The sequence below is a fragment of the Theropithecus gelada genome, chromosome 9 (assembly GCF_003255815.1).
Source record: "Theropithecus gelada isolate Dixy chromosome 9, Tgel_1.0, whole genome shotgun sequence".
NCBI lineage: Eukaryota > Metazoa > Chordata > Mammalia > Primates > Cercopithecidae > Theropithecus > Theropithecus gelada.
Window position 1 is genome coordinate 10,892,565 of NC_037677.1, and position 18,945 is coordinate 10,911,509.

General features: G+C 40.4%; 1 protein-coding gene across 15 annotated transcripts in view; it reads left to right on the forward strand.

Annotated features, from left to right (window-relative positions):
* CELF2 (CUGBP Elav-like family member 2) overlaps window positions 1-18,945 on the forward strand; it is an 871,667-nt gene that overhangs the window by 527,434 nt on the left and 325,288 nt on the right. For 6 of the 15 annotated variants that reach the window (XM_025397821.1, XM_025397812.1, XM_025397827.1 and 3 more), the window contains exon 1: window positions 8,747-9,534. The exons of 7 other annotated variants lie outside the window; for them this stretch is intronic. Coding sequence is in view for 4 of the 8 variants with exons in the window: in XM_025397812.1 (XP_025253597.1) it covers window positions 9,482-9,534 (53 nt within the window). In the remaining 4 variants the exon portion in view is untranslated. Of the gene's footprint in view, window positions 1-8,746; window positions 9,535-18,945 lie in introns of those variants that run through there. 2 more of the 15 variants (XM_025397822.1, XM_025397826.1) reach the window with 1 other exon arrangement.

Below are 18,945 nucleotides of genomic sequence, written 5' to 3' on the forward strand. Positions count from 1 at the left end.
CATCAAATTATGCATTGGTTCTGGAATTAAAAATGAACATAAGGCTCTTTTGATCTGGGTGCTAATTGCATGGATATGTTCAGTCTGTGAATATTCCATGAGCTAAACACTTATGTGAACTTTCCTGTAAGTATATAATACTTTTTACTTAAAAAGTTTAAAGTATAAAACAATTGGCCCAGGACATTTTATGCAAGTCTAGAGTTTCTAATTTTTTATAATTTTTTGGAGTCCTTATCTTGCCAAATTCAAAGACATCTTCAAAATCAACTTGTGCTGTTGCTTTTCTGGAAATATTGGACCCAACTGGCCTACTGGAAGCATAAGAGCTTGTTCTGCTCCATTGCTTGTCTATTCAGAAAGTGGGATGCAGTGCCCCTAGCCCAGTCCCGCAGCCCTGTTATTTTTTAGTTATACGTTAGAGGAGATGGTGATGAATAGCAGAGCACTTATGATTCTATTTCAGAAATCAGGGCAAGGAGCTGAAGGTTTGACTAGAGTCAGTGAAGGCAAGGATTTTATCTGACCTCTAGGGTCTACCTCTGTCCTCGCCTCCTTTCTCAGGGCATGTGCAGGCCCAGAAGTAGCCTGCTTTCTTTTAAAAGTAGGCTGCCTTCGTGGGTTACTGCCCCAGTTCCCAACTGATTTCTGAAACTTTCTGCACGTTCCTGCCTCTTATTTGTACTGCCTTGTTTTTTTCATTTAGCATCCAAATAAATAATTCATGATCTCATCAATGGCAAGGTAACTCATAACTTTGTATGTGTATGTTTTCTCACTCCAACTAGGTTTCAACCCTTTTGTAATGCATTTGGTCTTCTCTTTTGCTGGAACATACTCCTTTGTCCCCGCTGTCAAGTTTGGATTTGCCCCGGGGTTCTAGTCCTCCTCTACATCCCCCCCTTTTTTTTTCCCCCTCAACTTTCTTCTGGGCTGGTCTCTTCCACTGCAGTATTTCTAACTTCCTCCTCCCCTGGGAGGTGCTGCCCACAGGCTTCTCAAGCTCAGCATATTCTCAGCAGAGTAACTTATCTTCCCCAATGACCCTGTTTTACCTTTTTTGGTTGCCTTTGGTCAACAGTACCATCATTTGCCAAATTGTCCATGTTGGAAACATCAGAATTATCTTCAAATCCTTGGTTTTCTTCATTCCACCCACTCAGTTGTTCACATTGTGATTCGACTGCTAAAATATGCTTTGGCCCCTCTCCGCTCTCTACAGCTGCTGCCTGGCAACATGGAATAGTGATGCCCATCCCTTCCGCGTACTGCGTGTGTCAGCTTTGGCCGTTCTTAATCTCCCAGGCCCTTGCGTTTCCTCATTTGTGTCATGTGGGTGATAATGCAGATTTACGGGATGGCTCTGATAGCTGAGTGATGCAAGCCTTTGTGCCACTGCACTCTAGCCTGGGCAACAGAGCAAGACACCATCTCTGAAAAAGTATAAAAAATGAAAAAGAGCTGTGGTTATGATAGTTTCAAACTCATCTTCCCTAGACCATCTGGGTTTCTCTTGCATTTCCGTCATGTGATCATATGAATCACCATATTGGTGTCACCTTCCAGGAAGGAAGGCTGATCCACGCCACTGTGGTCTTTATTAAGCTTGTGCGATTTACTTCTTAGGATTCCCTGGAATCAAAACCACCAGGAAAGGAAGATCCCCAAGTGTACCAAACACCACATTTACATTTTGGATGCCTGGATAATGGTTGAGTTACGTAGTTTCTCTGACCTGGCACTTTGAGCAAGAAGAAAGGGAGTTGCTTGTGCCTTTGCCGCTTCTAAATATTGCAAGAGTAAACTTGGTCCCTCTTCCACATAAATGTTATATGCATCTTGCACAAGCTGGACAAGTAGGCAGTGGTTGATGAAGAGAAGAACCTCCCTCACAGGCCTCATAGTCTCTCACTTGTACGGTGGTCTTCCCACTGCCCTTCCTTCCTGTCTCTAGATTCTTCCAAGTTCTGAGTCCATGCTTCGTGCTTGATATGGTTTGGCTCTGTATCACCACCCAAATCTCACCTTGAATTGTAATAATCCCCACATGTCATGAGAGGGACCTGGTGGTGGGTAATTGAATCATGGGGGCTGGATTTTCTCATGCTGTTCTTGTGATAGTGACTAAGTCTCATGAGATCTGATGGTTTTATGAAGGGGAGTTCCTCTGCACATGCTCTCTTGCCTGCTGCCATGTAAGATGTGACTTTGCTCCTTATTCACCTTCCACCATGAGATTGTGAGGCCTCCCCAGCCATGTGAAACTGTGAGTCAATTAAGCCTCTTTCCTTTATAAAGTACCTAATCTCAGGTATGTCTTCATTAGCAGTGTGAGAACAGGCTAATACAATGCTGAGTTATCTTTCTAGAGCCTCAAACCTTTCATGGCTTCCTATTGGCAGAGTCTTCAGTGTAAAATGCAATGTCCTTCCTCACTCAGCCCTAGGCTACTTTCTGCCTTGTGTTCACTGTCCCTTTGGCCTCTAGAAACCTGCCAGGGACTTCTTTTGGAGCTCATAACTTAGTTATGTGCTTAGAGCATTTGTCATATTTACAAGGAATAGGAAAGTGAAAGTAATGCTTACTTTCTACCACTGCAATGTAAAATAAAATTTAATGCACTTTAAAAAGTGAGGCTATATCTCATTAGGAACTGATTTAAGGAAATGTGTGGGCCTTTAATAGCTTCCAGTGATTTGTTTTTAATAGCAGGCAGAGGATAGAACTCATAAGAGTAACTTGCTGTTGATCTCTGGGGGATCTCAGTGAGGTGGGAGGTCAGCAGGGCGCAGGCTGACCTGGGAAGAAATGAGGTAACACCAGCTCCTGGGGCTGTGGCACAGTCAACTGAAGCATTAAATACAAAAAGTAGGCCTACTCCTGAAAATGAATGAAGCAAAAATTACACTGACTTCTGATTCTTGTTCCTTGCCCGAGGACACTTGCTTTTGCCAAGCCACCACAAAAATCTCCCTCCTGCTCCCATTGCCCTTAATTCTGAAAGTCTCGTCTTCCAATCTCATCTTCAACACCCAGTTCTACCTGCCTGCAGTTTATGAACTCCCAAACTTTAGCATTTATGGAAAGTAATGAAGGAAATATACAGTTTTATCATTTCATTTTCAATGTACCCATATAAATGGTGCTTTAAAATTCAAAAACAATTATGAAAACATCAAGTTTATCCTTCCATCTCAAAGAATGTATCAAATCCTTAAAGTTACAAACAGGCCCTTCCTAATCTTTTTGTCTCTTTCCGTTCTAGCTGAATAACTTAATGACTCCTCCTCATAAAGTGTGGTATTTCACAAATTGTGTGATATAGCTGCAAGCCACTGAGACTAGGTAACGCACAAGAAGAATGCTTCACGAAGAAATCCATCCTCCGAACAAATGTTTCCTAAGTGTCTACCACATACCACACGTTGTTCTAAAGTGGGGATAAAATGGAGAAACTCCCTGTTTTGATGGAACTTAGGTTCACATGGAGGAAACAGATAAAAAACAAGTTAATAAGTAAATAACTTAATTTCAGAGGGTGATATAGAAAGAAAGGTAACATTGAAAGCACCTGAGTATTATATGAGAGCTATGCGTGGCGCGTGGAAGCATGCACTGTAGTCCTACCTACTTGGGAGGCTGAGGTGGGAGGAACACTTGAGCCCGGGAGTTCAAGGCCACAGGGAGCTATGATTGTGCCACTGCACTCCAGCCTGGGCAACAGAGCAAGACACTATCTCTGAAAAAGTTTAAAAAATTAAAAAGAGCTGTGGATGTGTTATGATAGTTTCAAACTCATCTTCCCCAGACCATCTGGGTTTCTCTTGCATTTCCGTCATGTGATCACATGAATCACCATATTGGTGTCACCTTCCAGGAAGGAAGGCTGATCCACGCCACCGTGGTCTTTATTAAGCTTGTGCGATTTACTTCTTAGGATTCCCTGGAATCAAAACCACTAGGAAAGGAAGATCCCCAAGTGCACCAAAGGTCATATTCATGTTTGGATGCCTGGATAATGGTCGAGTTACATAGTTTATCTGACCTGGTACTTTGAGCAGGAAGAAAGGGAGTTGCTTGTGCCTTTGCCTCCTCTAAAAATAGCAAGAATAAACTTGGTCCATTTTCCACATAAATGTTAAATGCCTAACTGATGAATATTCACCTGTGGCCTTCTTAAGATTTCCCACCTGCCTGAAAGTGGTGCTTGGCAAAACATTAGGCCAAAAATGACCGCTCCATTGTGAACATGTTGTCTGCTAAGTTGTAAGATTTCAAAACCAAAGCTAATTTTTGTTTGTTTGTTTTTTATCAACTATGCTATCCATGATAGCTTATTTTAATGGGAAATCTTTACCTTTCTTCTTCTTGTCTTCGATGGACCTTTCTTTACCTACACAGACATTCTCTGAAGCCAGTTCTTGGTGTCTGCTTTCATTTACAGCAGAGAGTCATGATTACTCTTTAGAACAATACCTCTTAAATTTACCTAGTATCTATTTTCAAGTGGCTTCTTGGAATTCCAAGTACTTTATGGTTTATTATTTATACATATGTATTGATAACTATGACACTTTATCATGATCAGGGGCTTTACAATTAGTCTTGCTCGTTAATCATTCCTGTGCCCTGCTCATCCTGGCAAACAGGTCCATTTTGAAAATGAGCAGAGTCTTTATGGAAGGAATTTCCATTTGGAATTTAGGGCCCTTGGATTTGTCACTGGGATGGCCACCTCCTGCTTCCGCAGTGTGACTGACAGGTCATTTTTGAGTTGCTCAAGTGAAAGCAACTCATGTGAACAAGTTCCCAAGATACTATCAAACCCTTTATTTAGCAATGCTCCTGGGGTCTTACTTTAAACCCACTGTCAGTTTTATTTTTCAGGCAGTGAATTGTGATACTTGGGTCTTTTATGCTTTGGAAGTATTTTTCCCCCGCAAGGCAGAGTGGGGAACTGGGGTCTGAAAGAAGGATTGTACCATATTCCATCAGTTTCTGGCTTCTGTCCCCAGTACTGCTCTGGGCTCCCCCACTATTTGCAGATGTCACCGGTTTGCCTCTATTGCACCCATAGAGAAAGACCCTTCTTCTGAAGTTGATAAATTGGGGTCAGAGGAGCTTTGTGTCTTCAGTGTGACATCAGCGGAATAGAAGAACGTTCATCCATTTGCATGTGTATTTATCAACTTCACTGAGCTCCTACTATGTATCACACACTTGGTACACTGAAAATCCATTTCTTTTAGACCTTGATCATTGCTTCATATTTACTTAACAAATTTTCTATGTATTCTTTCCATCTTCCAGAGCAATATGGGATGTTTCTTAATTAAACTTGGCAGTTCTCAGTATCTGAAACTAGCAGCTAAATAGATTTAATGTCCTCGGTGCCTCCACATTCCTGGATTGTTCTTTTAGGATCTGAGAGGCAGGCTAGATTTGTGTGCTGTCCCATTCTTATCAAAGAGGGAATCTGTTCTGTCAGGCTCTAGCATATTTCATATTAACACTTCCATTGAAATGATACTTTCTATTACTTTTGCAATGTAGATGCCAAAATGCAAAGAGAAGGCACAGAAAGCAGAAAAAACTTACCGTCATTAAGTTGTATCTGGAAATTTAGCTCTTTCTTCTGGAAATTACCTATAACAGAAATAAATGCACCTATAATTTCACCTTTTAAAATTTTTTAGAAAGCTCAAATCTAGAAAGGCCAAGAAGCTGGCTGATTCTTAGCTCACTGCCAATATTCTCACATTGCAGTACTTTTCTAGTTTTCTTCATCAAGTTTGCATTATTAGCTAAAAATGTAATTTATATAGCAAAAACATCTTTTTGGATATAGAGGGCATGAGAACAATCTAAGATTTTCTTATTGTTGTTCTTTGTTAATTACTGCTTTTTTTTTTTTTTTTTGGGAAAAAAAATTCCCTACCCGCCAAATATAGTAATAATCAGGATTGTTAAAAATTGGCTCCTACTGCAGATGATCTCAAAAAATATGAATAATTTGCCCCCAAAAGTTGTTCGTCTGTCTAGGCTCAACTCAACCTTCATTTGGAGTAAAGTTTGAAAGGAATTGCTTTGATCTAGTATCCAAGTCAGAACCTCTTACTCAATTTTTCATTAATTTACTATCTATCTGTATTAGTCCGTTTTCACACTGCTAATAAAGACATACCCAAGACTGGGGAATTTATAAAGAAAAAGAGGTTTAATGGACTCACAGTGCCACATGGCTGGGCAGGACTCACAATCATGGCGGAAGACGAAAGTCACATCTTACATGGCAACAGGCAAGAGAGAAAATGAGAGCCAAGTGAAAGAGGAACGCCCTTATAAAACCAACAGATCCCATAAGACTTATTCACTACCACGAGAACAGTATGGAGGAAACCGCCCGCATGATTCAGCTATCTCCCACCAGGTCCCTCCTACAACACGTGGGAATTTGGGGAGCTACAATTCAAGATGAAATTTGGGTGAGGACACAAAGCCAAACCGTATCACTATCCTGTAAGTTTATTACTATCACATTAGGGAAGTGTAAGATTCATTACACTAAGCACTCCCTAAAAACTCTGCTTTGCTGGGGTGCATATTTGGATCTCTGTGCACAGTGGGGGCACTGAGTTGCATGTGGTGCCCTAGAAAGGCGTAGGCCCAGCAGTCGGTAGAATGAGCTCCTAAGCTCTGTCATTATTTCATCTTCTCTGGGTAAGTCACTCCAGTCACTTCCTACACTTGAATTTCTGCAACTAAGGGGGTTAAGGAACCAGCTCTGCCTGCCCACTATGTTGTCGTGGGGATTAAATGAATTGCTAAATGTGAAAAGGTCTTGAAATGTAAAACATAATAGCATGAAAGGAATATCTCAGTGTAGTCATCTATGCTGACCAGTGCCTGAATTAGAATACAAAATATCGAGGTTAATTTTTTTTCACATAGTTGTTAAAGAAATGGCATTTAAAATTTTTTTGAAAATAAAATAGTTCTCACATTTCCAGTAGTTAAAAATAAATTCATTCCTTTATTTAACAAATATGTATTAATTACCAGATAAGGGAAAAATATTCTATTGGGTGCGTTACGAAGTGCAAAGATTAATTTAATGTGGAGTTGGGAAGGCCAAAGACTTACTATATACTATGTACATGGTATAAACCACATCCTTTCTTACTATTTACTCATCTTTATAACCCAGGTTTAGCACATGGTGGATGTAAAGCCCTCAATCTGTCATCTTAGTGGCATTTAGACAGGTACTCAACTCTACCTCAATAGCGTTCTCATTATTTACATCCGTAGACTAAAAAGGAAGTGGAGAGAGTACAAAATATTTAATGGCTTGGTGCAGTTCCAGTCCTTACTACCATGGATCCACAATTTATTTCACTGTAGGAACAGCCCCATATATTACAACATGGGCTTCCAATGCTAAGAATTTACCTTTGGATAAGCAACTGCATTACTGTTGTGTGTTAGTGCTTGCCTCATAGTTTAGCCCCGATTAGAAACTGTATGGAAATATGCAGAGAAGGGCTTCGTGTCTGAGCAGTGTATTTTTATTTTTCTCTAATGGACAAAACCCGTGGCTGGTATCAGTCCAGTTATCCCACTTTTATTAATATTTGGACACCCAGTTTCACTACAGGCTCTTCACATGCTTTAAAATAAATTAGCATTTGTTGCCCCCATTTAACCGCTGGAGTAAAGAGAGCCACAGAGGGGAGAAGAGACTTCTGCCCCAGCACCGAGCACAAGTCACAAGGCAAATGGGCTCAAACTCTTTCTCCCTAAGATCTCTCTGGTTCCAGGCTCATTTACATGATGCTTTTCTTACTTCAAAAGAACATCTTAGATTTTATATGATATCATTTGCTGGCAAGGTTGTTCATTTTTATATATTCACTGTAACTTTCATATGTTAGAATGAAGCAAGAATATGTACCAAAAAAAATGGGGTTGTTTTAGGGACAAGGCTCTCATTTCATGATCTGATTTTTGTCAAGTGACTCATCACGCCTTCTTGTTGCCCTCTAGAAATAGGGATTGTGAGTGCTATCCTTCTCTTACTTGCCATAGTCCAGCCGATACATCATGCAAGATTGCTGTGCAGTGGAGATTTAAAAACCTTCATCTCCCCCTGCCCAGAGAACATGTTCATTTTTCTAGCTGTGGATCAAGACCAAGTTCAGAGGTCAGAGACCTAGCAAGAAATTGGAGTGTGTTCCAGATCTTCAAATAGGTGGGGAACAGAGTCCACCATTCCTTTCCTCCTCTGTTATTCTCCCCACCGATGCTTGGAGTCCAGATTATACTGAGGTGCATGTTGGTACTGATGGAGAATGGGAGTGGGACCAGGATTCAGTGACCCACGTCTGTTTGAGGCTGTTCTATGTTGTTCCATACAAGCTGAGCGCATTCTTGGCTTCAGGTCAGCACACACCTCCTGGAACGCTGCCTTAGCTTGCACTTTTGATGACGGATTGCTCAGTCCTTAGCATCTCTTCTTTCCTGTGTGTGTGTGTATGTGTTTAACTTGTTATTTTACTTGGCTAATCTGCATAGAATTTTTCTAATTCCAATAAACAGAAGTACAATGTGTATTTCCCTGGTTAACTGTACATGCGAAGCCTGGTAGGGAAGCAGATTTTTCTTATTTTAGAAAAGAGCAACTCATTGGTCTTTTGCAGATGATGCTCCTGTGTTGATGAGGACTCCAGTGCCACCAAACAATCTTTGCATCGCCTGCCTTCTTTAGATACCCTCCTCCAGGTGAATGACGCTCTGATTTATGAGAACTCTGGTGTGCACGGAGTTAAAATATTTCCAAATCCTCGATCTCTATCCTATGCATCTATGACCCAGGGTGGGGCTAAGGGTCTTAACCTTGTCACTCTTCCTGAGGACAAGACAAGAGGAGCAGATGAATCCAACTGTGAATGCAGTGTCCCAGAAAAGAGAGGCAAAAATCCTTTTTAGCACACTGACCCGTCCCAATCTGTGGTTAGTCATCTGCGATGCTTGCTTGTAGTTTTGATAGCAGAATGCAACTGGGAAATTGATTTTGCTATTAAATGTATAAGAAAAAGGTAAATGAGTTCCTTGGTATTTTTGTTTTTGTTTTTGTTTTCCAATTTTTAAAGATGGTAACTAGGAGAACTAACACCAGCCAGGCTTGAGTGAATGCAGACAAGACCCCTATAGGCAGCAGAGTGTATTAGTGTAATAATATGCATAGACAACATAACTTGTCAGAGAGGATTATTTCTACTTAGTGAATCGGCAGGAGCCCCTTTGCTCTACTATTCAGCATTTGACTAGGGAAGAGAGTGGGAAGAGAGAGAGAGAGAGAGAGAGGGAGAGAGAGAGAGAGAGAGAGGGAGGAGAGGGCGCGTTAGTGAGCAGCGACTGTGGCATTGATGTTTGAGCGTACTTCTGAACTGGCTTTTGTTGAGACTATCAGTATAGAAGCATGCGCTGTCCCAAATCCGCTGTTACTATGAGAAATGAAGAGCTGCTTTTAAGGTATGTTGTTGTGTCCTTTGTTTTTAATGCACGCTTTTCTAGTTTCTAGAGCTGGCTGAGACAATAATTATGCTCTGAATCAAGTAGCTTCCTTACCTTAGAAGAGAAGGGGGGAAAAAGAATCTAAAGAGAGAGAGGGAGATGAAATCGAGACCCAGAGATTGGGAGAAAGAGAGAGCCAGCGAGAGAAAGGCGGAGGACTGCCGTGAGTTCTATTTGTACTAGTTGCCTTTTGAAAGCATATCATGTATTTGCTCACTGCTATTTGTGAGTGGCCAGTGGATAATTTTAAGGGCTCTGAATCTGGCTCTTGGTTCATCTTTTCCTTTGCAATGTCTAAGGCTCTTTCATTTTTATGCACTCTGCATGGAATAATCACCGAAAAAGGAGCTAAGGAGACTCCATATTAGACTTGCGTTCCAAATACCGCTCTAATCTGGACTTAGCCTACCTAAATAGTCCTCGTGTGTTACCAGGTTTGGATCACTTTATCCTGTTTGCCAAAATGTGTACCCGTTTGGAGACCTCTTTCATGCATGGCGTCCTGGGTCCCCATGTATTGAAAGCAAATATTTGTTTCCTGCCTCTGTGTTGGGGGTTCTATCACATACCAGGAAGGAGGCACCACTGACCTTTTGGGAAGCAGAGGGAGAATTATGATAGAATTGGCATCCTGCTTTGAAAAATGTAGTCTTTTGTTTATTTGCTAGCAGACATTGTAGCACTGAATACCTCTTTGGATCTGACAATGGGACCGGTTGAACAATGGAGCTGTCAAACTAGCTTAATGCATGTCTGGGGCTTTATTTTTTTCTTTTTCAACACCCTTTTTATCTCCTATAATCTTGTTTGTATAGACTATCAGAATGAAGAGCTTTTGCAACTGCTTGTTTGTGGTTTTGTGCTTTTAAAAAATTTAGTATCTACCGTTCATAGAGCTTTTTGCATTCTGCCGCTATGTTGGTTGGATTAAGTTAGAGATTTATTGCTTACCTCTCTGTTAACTACTGAAAGAAAACTTATTGATTGAGAATGCTTGTAATACCATTATCAGTCTGGCAAATGCCTTGTGATCAGACCTGCCTCTATGGTATTTAAAGCTTGGGGATTTTTAATTTGCTCATTTGGTGAACTTATGAAACATAGCATGAAAAAGAGTTAAGAGGAATATTTTTGATGTTTATGTAAATTACAGTTTTTAGTCTCTGCTTCTCCCTTTGGCATCTATGTACATAAACAATTTAGAAATTCAAGGACAAGTGAGAACTTTTGCCCTTACAATTTTGGTCACAAACTATTATTACATAGCCTATTAAGTTGTGAAGTTCAAGGTCCCTGTGGAATATATTGATTTTTGATTTATGCTTATGTCCTCATAAAATGCCTTTCTATGCAGGGCAAACATTTCTCACATCTTCAAATATCTTTCATTTTACCAGATAAGCATTGGTTTCTAAGGTAAGAACAGTGAAGCTTTCGACAGAGAAAATGGAAAAATCTGTTTCAAACTTCTCAAATAATGAAACCACTTATATTGCCACATAAGAAATAAAAGAATTGACCCTACAGTAGTGAATTATAATTGATTTACATGAAAATCATTTTACTAAGGTTGACTTCTGTGAAGAATATATCTTATCTAACATTCTAATGTGTTGCTTAATTAGTTGTTTGTGCCACAGCAATATATCAGAATATATTAGTACATTTATAGAGAGAGTTTAAGGACCTCATTTTAAAAAACAGAAGGGAAATCATTTTAAAGGGTAATTTTTAAAAGTTTAGTTGTAAATATTCCCTATTGGATTATATTTTGGTTTAAATTAGTGATGTTCTCAGTCAATAAGAAACAAGATGTATTACTTAGGAAAACAGTTATGAAACGAGCTATTTTTTAGAATTTGGACATGAATTTCAATCTTTTCAATTTAAGTTGAAATGTTTTTAAAAAATTTTAATACAGAATTATTAAAATAAATGTTACCGGATAAATAGAATTGCCTTCTGAAGTAGAGATTTTTCTATGGACAATATTTTCAGAGTGGGGACACTCAAAGCATATGTGCAGCATAATATTTTTTAAGTTATCGGCTGTGAATAGAGTGGATTTTAAATGCATGCTTGTGATGTTGTCTTATTTGCAATGAGATTCGAACTGCTCATTCCATCAGGTATACCAATAACTGCTTTCAAGAAGAGCTCATAAAAGGTAATTGGTGAAGCTTTATATCTGAAGCTGGCACACTGTTTCCGGCACACTCAGATTCTGCTTCCATGGGAAATGTTTAATCCAAAACAAAGGTTGCAAGTCAATTTTGTGTGGGTTGGGAGGAGAGTAGCCTTCTGTGCTCCCTAGCTGCTTGTCCGTGGCCTGCTTAAAGAAACGACTTGGAAACCCCCACGTTGAATTTTTGACTAAATTACCAATTATTTGTCTGTGATCTAGTCACTGTAATTCCTGGGTAGTCACAGTTAGGTCCAGGAACGAGGGAACTCTCTTCTCACTTTGTTTGCTTTTCCGGTGGCTGGATTATTACCAGCTCCCAGAATTTGGAGGCTGCCCCCATTCCAGCATCCGACATACGTATGCCTTTTCCTTTCACCTGATGGGGATGGCGTGAGGTTGCCCGAAGCTGGCAAACTTGTCTACATCTATTTCCACAACAGGAACAGGATACGTAATCTGTATCCTTCCATAAGCCTCTACATGTAATAATTCCCCAAGGTAGTGACTTCAACAAATGTTGAAGGAAAATTTAATTCTAAGCCCAGACATGCAGAAAAATGAAGAGCAAAAGATTCGAACTGGGAAAATGACATCTTTCCATAGAAAGTAAATATTGCACCCTAAGCCCTTCTGCCATGAGCTTTGGGAATATTCATATAGATGTGTACTGAGATCTCTAACCCCTGTGTATGAATATTCCTTGATTTGTTAAAATGAAACCCGACAGTTTTGCTTTTTTAAAAATAAGAGGATATACAGTTGCAAAAATCTCCTTTTGGGGCTGAAAAACAAATGCGAGCATTTGATTAATATTCATATCTAGAACTTTGTAGCAAATGCAGATTGTGCTAGAAGACCGAGGAAGTCATTCAAAGAGTGAATCAATACTAATTATTGTAATCAGGGGGGTTAATTAGGTGAAAACGTGGCTGATAAAAAGTTCATTGAGCACAGCCATGGAAACACACAGGTTGATAGAAAGAAAGTAAAATGCACAAGGAAGAGTGTTACGTGGGGATGATCATTCTGTATTTAAGGTGTCCAAATTCGTAGACGAAAAGCATACCTTGATTTTGTCATCATGGTAGTGAGTAATTAGTGGGTATTAGAAATATCCCACTTCGATTTCTTTGTATAGAGATTTCTGTAACAGTCGTTAACAGAATGCAGTTTGTTTTGTGGCATCATCTTCTTCATGGCATTGATCTGTACTTCCTGGAACAGCAAGGATCACAAGTCCATTCAGTGTCAATAATGCCTTTTCGGGTCACCTTTATTAGCCTTCACTGAATTTCTTTGCATATTTTGATAATTCCTGGGGAATCTAGGGTGAGGAGCATTCCTGATTCATAAAACTATTGAATGCTTCTGTAATTGTTACTGGATATAGGAGTCTTTTTCTGAACTAACAGTGACTTTTGTTCGGTAGGAAAGACGAGGCAGTGGTTTGGAGAGGATTAAAATTCGTAGCATTTGACTTCTTGGCTGACATTGGAAAGAGAGTGTCCAAGGAGGGACAGGATGCATGAGGTTTTAATGTTGTAGCCCATTCAGAATTGAAATGAAGTGTCCTAGAGCTGAAGCACCTTTCTGATTAAATGCACCAATTCATAGAGATCGGACTAAGATGGAAGTTGTGTGTGTGTGTGTGTGTGTGTGTGTGTGTGTGTGTGTGTGTGTGTCGGAACCTCCATTCAACTCAGAGATGTTGCTGGTTAACCCTGATTTTCGATGAGGTACACTTTGTTCCGAAACACACCATTCTGCTTCACGCAATGTCGTCAGCAATTATCATGTACAGGTGTGTTTATCTCCCCGCCCCACACACACAGCTTTCTTCTGTGTGACCGATCCGGCACATTTTCTTGTATGTCAAGACCATCAAAGTTAATAGGAAATGGCATCTGTGGAGAGAGGGTGACACCAGCCCTGAGTGACATGTATTACGAGGGCAGATTGAACTCCTGCTACTTTAGCCCATTCCAGGTTGACCCGCCCATGATTGGCTGTTTAGGATCGTGATGCATCACTAGAGTTTAGGGAGCAGGATTGGCAGCATGCCCTCAGAAAAAGATAAAAACTAGAGTTTCCCTGCAAGACTATTTAGTTCCACAAAGTTGGTTGTTATGGAAAGGAAAAGCTTGAGGTTTCAAGTTATGATGCTGATACACCTTCGATATGCATGGCTGTTTTCATCCCCTTCTTCAGAAGGCCTGCAGCTGCAATCAGTAGAAAACTCTGTGTTGAAGCTTACTGGCAGCATCACGGGCTTCTAGCAGGTCTGTGAACTGACTAGCTTGGGCACAGTTGTGCCTTTATGTGGAAATTGATGAGTTGCTTTTCATCCTTCTGGTAGGGCTCTCCATCTCAGTCCCACCAGGACAACAGGCCCTGCGATGTTGCTCATGCCTTGCTTTGTGAACAACCTGGGCTGAGAGTCCAGCTCTCCTCTGGGCTCGATGAGAAGGCTGACCTGCTCATTCAGCGATGCCTTTAAGGTATCATGTCTGTAAATGAAAACTCATGTTGACCTTGTTTTTGAAAACCGATTTGATAAAAAGGAATGGAGACCTCATTCCAAGCCTCAGGATGTTTGGTGCCTGCTCTCCACAAACGATAACCTCCCTCTTCCCTGTGGGTCTGGCTACAGGCCTTAGAAGTATCAGTGAAAACCTCAGTACTAAAAGAACAATCGAGTCAGGATTGGCCTTCTCTCTTCCTTTCCAACTGCCCATTGTAGGTTTTAACAAAGATAGGGGTGGGGGTGTTATAATAGAAATAAGGAGTAAAAATGAAATTTATTAACAATCTACTGTATACCTAGCACTACACTAACTGGTTACTTTTATCTTGTACAATTTAATCCTCAGATATACAAGAGTTAACGGTAGTTGTTATTCCCATTTCAAAGATGGAAAAACTGAGCCCAAGAGAGAGAGGTAAAGTAACAGGCCTGTAGACACAGTGGGAGGAACTGTGACTCTGTATTCAGCCAAACACCTCACATGAGCCACCTTGACAGTATAACTACTTAATAGTTGACATTTTAAAGACATTTCTTTCTCTCGTGCTGTGGTTCCACTGTAGACGTTGATTTGTGTCTCCTGGCTTTAACTAGTGGGGAAGTTGTACAATTCAGCGAGGAACCGTCACGTAGGATCTGAGGTCAAATCTCTGGTCACTGTTTATAGTTTCAGCTGCTCAGCCCTTCCTAAATTACAGCTCTTTTAAACTTACCTTCCAGTGCCAATTTTGGGAATGGCATAGGACTGAAGAAATGGAGCATGGTGCTAATGCAGAAAGCATCTAGCAAGTAAGGAAGGAAACATTTTTGAAAGTAGCAATGTAGATTCTAATAACTCTCTCTTCTATACCCTCATTTGTTCACCTTACAATTGAGGAGATCTTTGAATTAAAGCATCCCATGCCTCACTTCTCTTGGGCTTGAATCTGTGTAATGGGAACAGATGTCAGAAGGAACAATAGACAATTTTAAAGCATTATGAAATTAAAAAGTGAATTTTTATGCATCTAGGGGACCAAAATAGGTCACACTGCAATGAAAACCAATCAAGCAATAAACATACATGGAGTGCTCAATGAAAGACATCGTCTGGGGCCTCAAGGAGCTCATAACAGTCATGGAAGAAAGAGTAGACAGTGGATGAGGAGGGATCAAGTGGCGCAACGCAGAGACAGGGGAGTTGAGTTGGGCCCTGAAAGATGGGCAGATGGAGGTGGGTGAGGGGGAGAGGGAAGATGTCATTAGGACACCCTGAATTCATTTTTATTATGAAAGACAGCAAAATACAATCCTTAGCTTCATCCCCTTTCTTCCTCAGACCCTAAAGTCATTTACATCTCTCCTCTTCTCTTACCTGCCCTATTCCTATGAAACGGGGCAAATATGTAGCTATTCATATACAGAGGAAATTGAGAGGTGAAGTGATTAGGTCACATGACACTTTGTACTCAGCGATAGTGGAAGGACAAGATAGAACATACTCCACTCAGCTTGACTAGATAGCCATACCACTTTTGCCTGAAAGTTCTTTTTGGGTAGTTCTTTTAAGAGAAAGAAAAAAAATTCCCCTAATGGACTTCATGGGAATTAGCATCAAAAGTAAAGTTAAATAGAAAGTCATTTGGGATTTTCAAAAACCTCTATCCTTGGCTAAAAATGGCTGGAGATTTGAACCATATTATAGGAAAAAAATAAATTTCCTGTGCTCAAAACCTTAATGTATTTTCAACCTACATGTCACTTTAATAGCTTGGTTATATAATTGCTGTAGTGATAATTAGGTTAACACATTGTGCTTCTTATCTGAGGATCACGGTAGGCTTTGATTTTTCAGCCATTCATCTCTATTAGGAAGTACGGAATGGCCACATTTAAGAGAAAGGTCTAGCTGATGAATCAGAAAATTAAATGACTCATTCCCGGTGTCAGTCAACTCTTTGACAGAATGAAATGCTGAATCCAACAGGTCTGATTCTTAAGCCTCACCATGTCTTCACTCAGTCTGAAAGTAGCACTTGCCCTGAAGATTCTGATCTGCATGTACTGGATCAGATATCTTCTCATCCCAGTGACCACGAGCTCTTAGGGAGGGATCAGTTACCATAGTGAGTCAAGTAGATTCATGTGCTTCATTTTAACAGAAACCAAAGCTTTGGGTCTCTTAATCCTCACTCTTTTTTCAAGATGTATTTGTTCAGAAAAAGGACAGACATTCAGGCACATGGGGCTGTCATGCCCAGAGAGATTCCCTCTGAAGTGGAGAATTTGATTCCTGCCAAGATCCGTCTCAGACAACCCCACCCTCAAGCTTACCACGTCCATTTCTCTTCCTTTCACCCCACCTGTTGCTGCCTTCTCTGGGATCGAATGTTACGCCCGCAACTGTGTCCTCCCAGCTGTTGCTGTTCAGCTGTTGTAGTTTGTCAAGCGCTAATTTCTCCTTTTTCTAAAATTTAACACCATGTGACAGTAAGATAAGAACTTCTGGCCAATTGGGGAAAACATGTTGTCAGGGTGGGGGTGGTGAGGGGCAGACTGGGAAGGAATGAAAACCTCATTCTGATAAGTGTAAATTTTGTTCCTGCCGCCAGGCTGGCACCAGATAAGGGCACTTGGTATAGTTTGACAAATCTCGGCATCTTCAAGAGGGCACTGGGACATTTCTTCAAAGGATTTTTTTTTTTCTCTGAGTGCCTGCCATGTGCAAATCACAGTGCTAGACAAGGAAACCTTTTTCTTCCCCCCACCCCTTCCCCAGACGTCTCCTTCCCAATTTTCACATCCTATTGACTCCCTTCACAGTGAACAGTCTTCCATCCTCCCCCCTCCTCTTCCTGGTAATGTCTGGAAAGGAATCCCAGGGCTCACTGCGAAGACAGCTGTTCCTAGTTCAGAAATCAGCCTTGGTCAAGGCAAGTCAAACGTGATTTCTCTGGCAGACGAGCAACCCAAGGCTCCTCTCTTCACTTTGGTAGCCACCTACCTTCTCAGACACACAGCTGGAGAGGAAGTTTCTGCCATTGTCTGGCTCCCATTTGAGAGAGAGGAGGAGAAAAGGGAGAAAGAGAAAGAAAGAAAGAAAGAGAGAGAGAGAGAGAAAGGAAGGAAGGAAGGAAGGAAGGAAGGAAGGAAGGAAGGAGAGAAAGAAAGAAAGAAAGAAAGAAAGAAAGAAAGAAAGAAAGAAAGAGAGGGAGAGAGAAAGAGAGAGAGAGAAAGAAAGAAAGAAAAAGGCCTGCAATCTTGGTACAATGGAGAAAGGAGAAAAAGGAAAGGGCAAGTTAGAGAGGGAAATGATGAGATGGTTGGGCTCTGTGTGCGAGAGATCCACAGTGCTAACATTTCATTCCCTTGGATTGGAAGCTGCAGAACACGCTAGCGGGGTCCCTCCTTTGCGAGTGAGAAGGTATGTATCCAAGGAACCGTCTTCAGCTTGAAGGTCCCTTCACAAGGGAGATAAATTCACCATGATGTATTTTGGCTCTATGAAAAACAGCTTCAGAAAAACACAAGATTGCAAAAAATAAAAATAAATAGAAACCAGTAGAAGCTATTCTCAAGCAACGGTGACTACTTACTATTCCCTGAAAAAATGTAAAATGAGCTTAATAATGATTTCATCTTTATTGGCATTTACTTTTACTTAAATCGCCTTAGAAATGTGATAATGTCACCGTTCCAGAAGTTCTCAAGATAGAGGGAAAATAAGTGATCATTTAAAACTTATAATTGGCGATATAAATATTTATTGTTTAAGTGATATCATTGTGGAACCAACAAGAGATAGGCTTACAATATATCACTTAAGAATATGTATGGGGTTTTTGTTAACACATTAAAAAAATGTTTATTTTTGCAAGTTGCTAATGAAACTGCAGTAAGCCAAGAACAAACATGTGGTCACAAAGTCAGATACTCTCTCAAGTACTTAAAATTCATGTGGATTTCAAATGTATTGCCTGGCAATGATGGGAAATCCCCTCACAGGGCCTGTACTGCTTGCTCCAAATGGCTGTGAGCACACTGGACTTGTTTTTTGTTTCTTTGCTGTTGCTGTTAACTAAAACAGCTATGCTAATAAAATTTGAATTTGCAAATGTGATAGAGGAAAGATGTTTTGCATCCTGGTTTGTCATGATGAGCCAGAAATGAGAAGGAAAAAGAAATCCTTCAGTAAAGGTGGCTTTTTGAGTTGACTGAACAAGGCTAGTACATCTTTGTTCTGTAGTTGCAGGGCTGATAGCTACTGTCTTTTAAGTGATGCTACCATGGTAAGCTGTGTATAGGAATAATAAAAAATGGAAATGTCACAATATATACAGGGTTGTCTGCAGGAGCAGAAAATTAACTATTGGGTTATAAACATGGGTCACGATATATCGAGTACCAGTCCCTAAATTATAGTAGCAACTTTGTACAAAAATGTTGAAAGATCTCTAGTCAGTGGACTGTATTCTGGTTCATTCATTGAGTGAGGTGGCAGAAAAAGGGTTTGTATTCCAATTCAAGCAGTTTGTACTCTGTGTACAAATGCATTTATTAGCACTGTTTCTATTGAGGTTTTTTTTTTTTTTTTTTTTAATGCCAGTGATAATTCAGTGTTCAGACAATAACCTGTGGACAAAACTCTGTATGAGATGAGGTTCCAAGAGGGAAGTGGAGC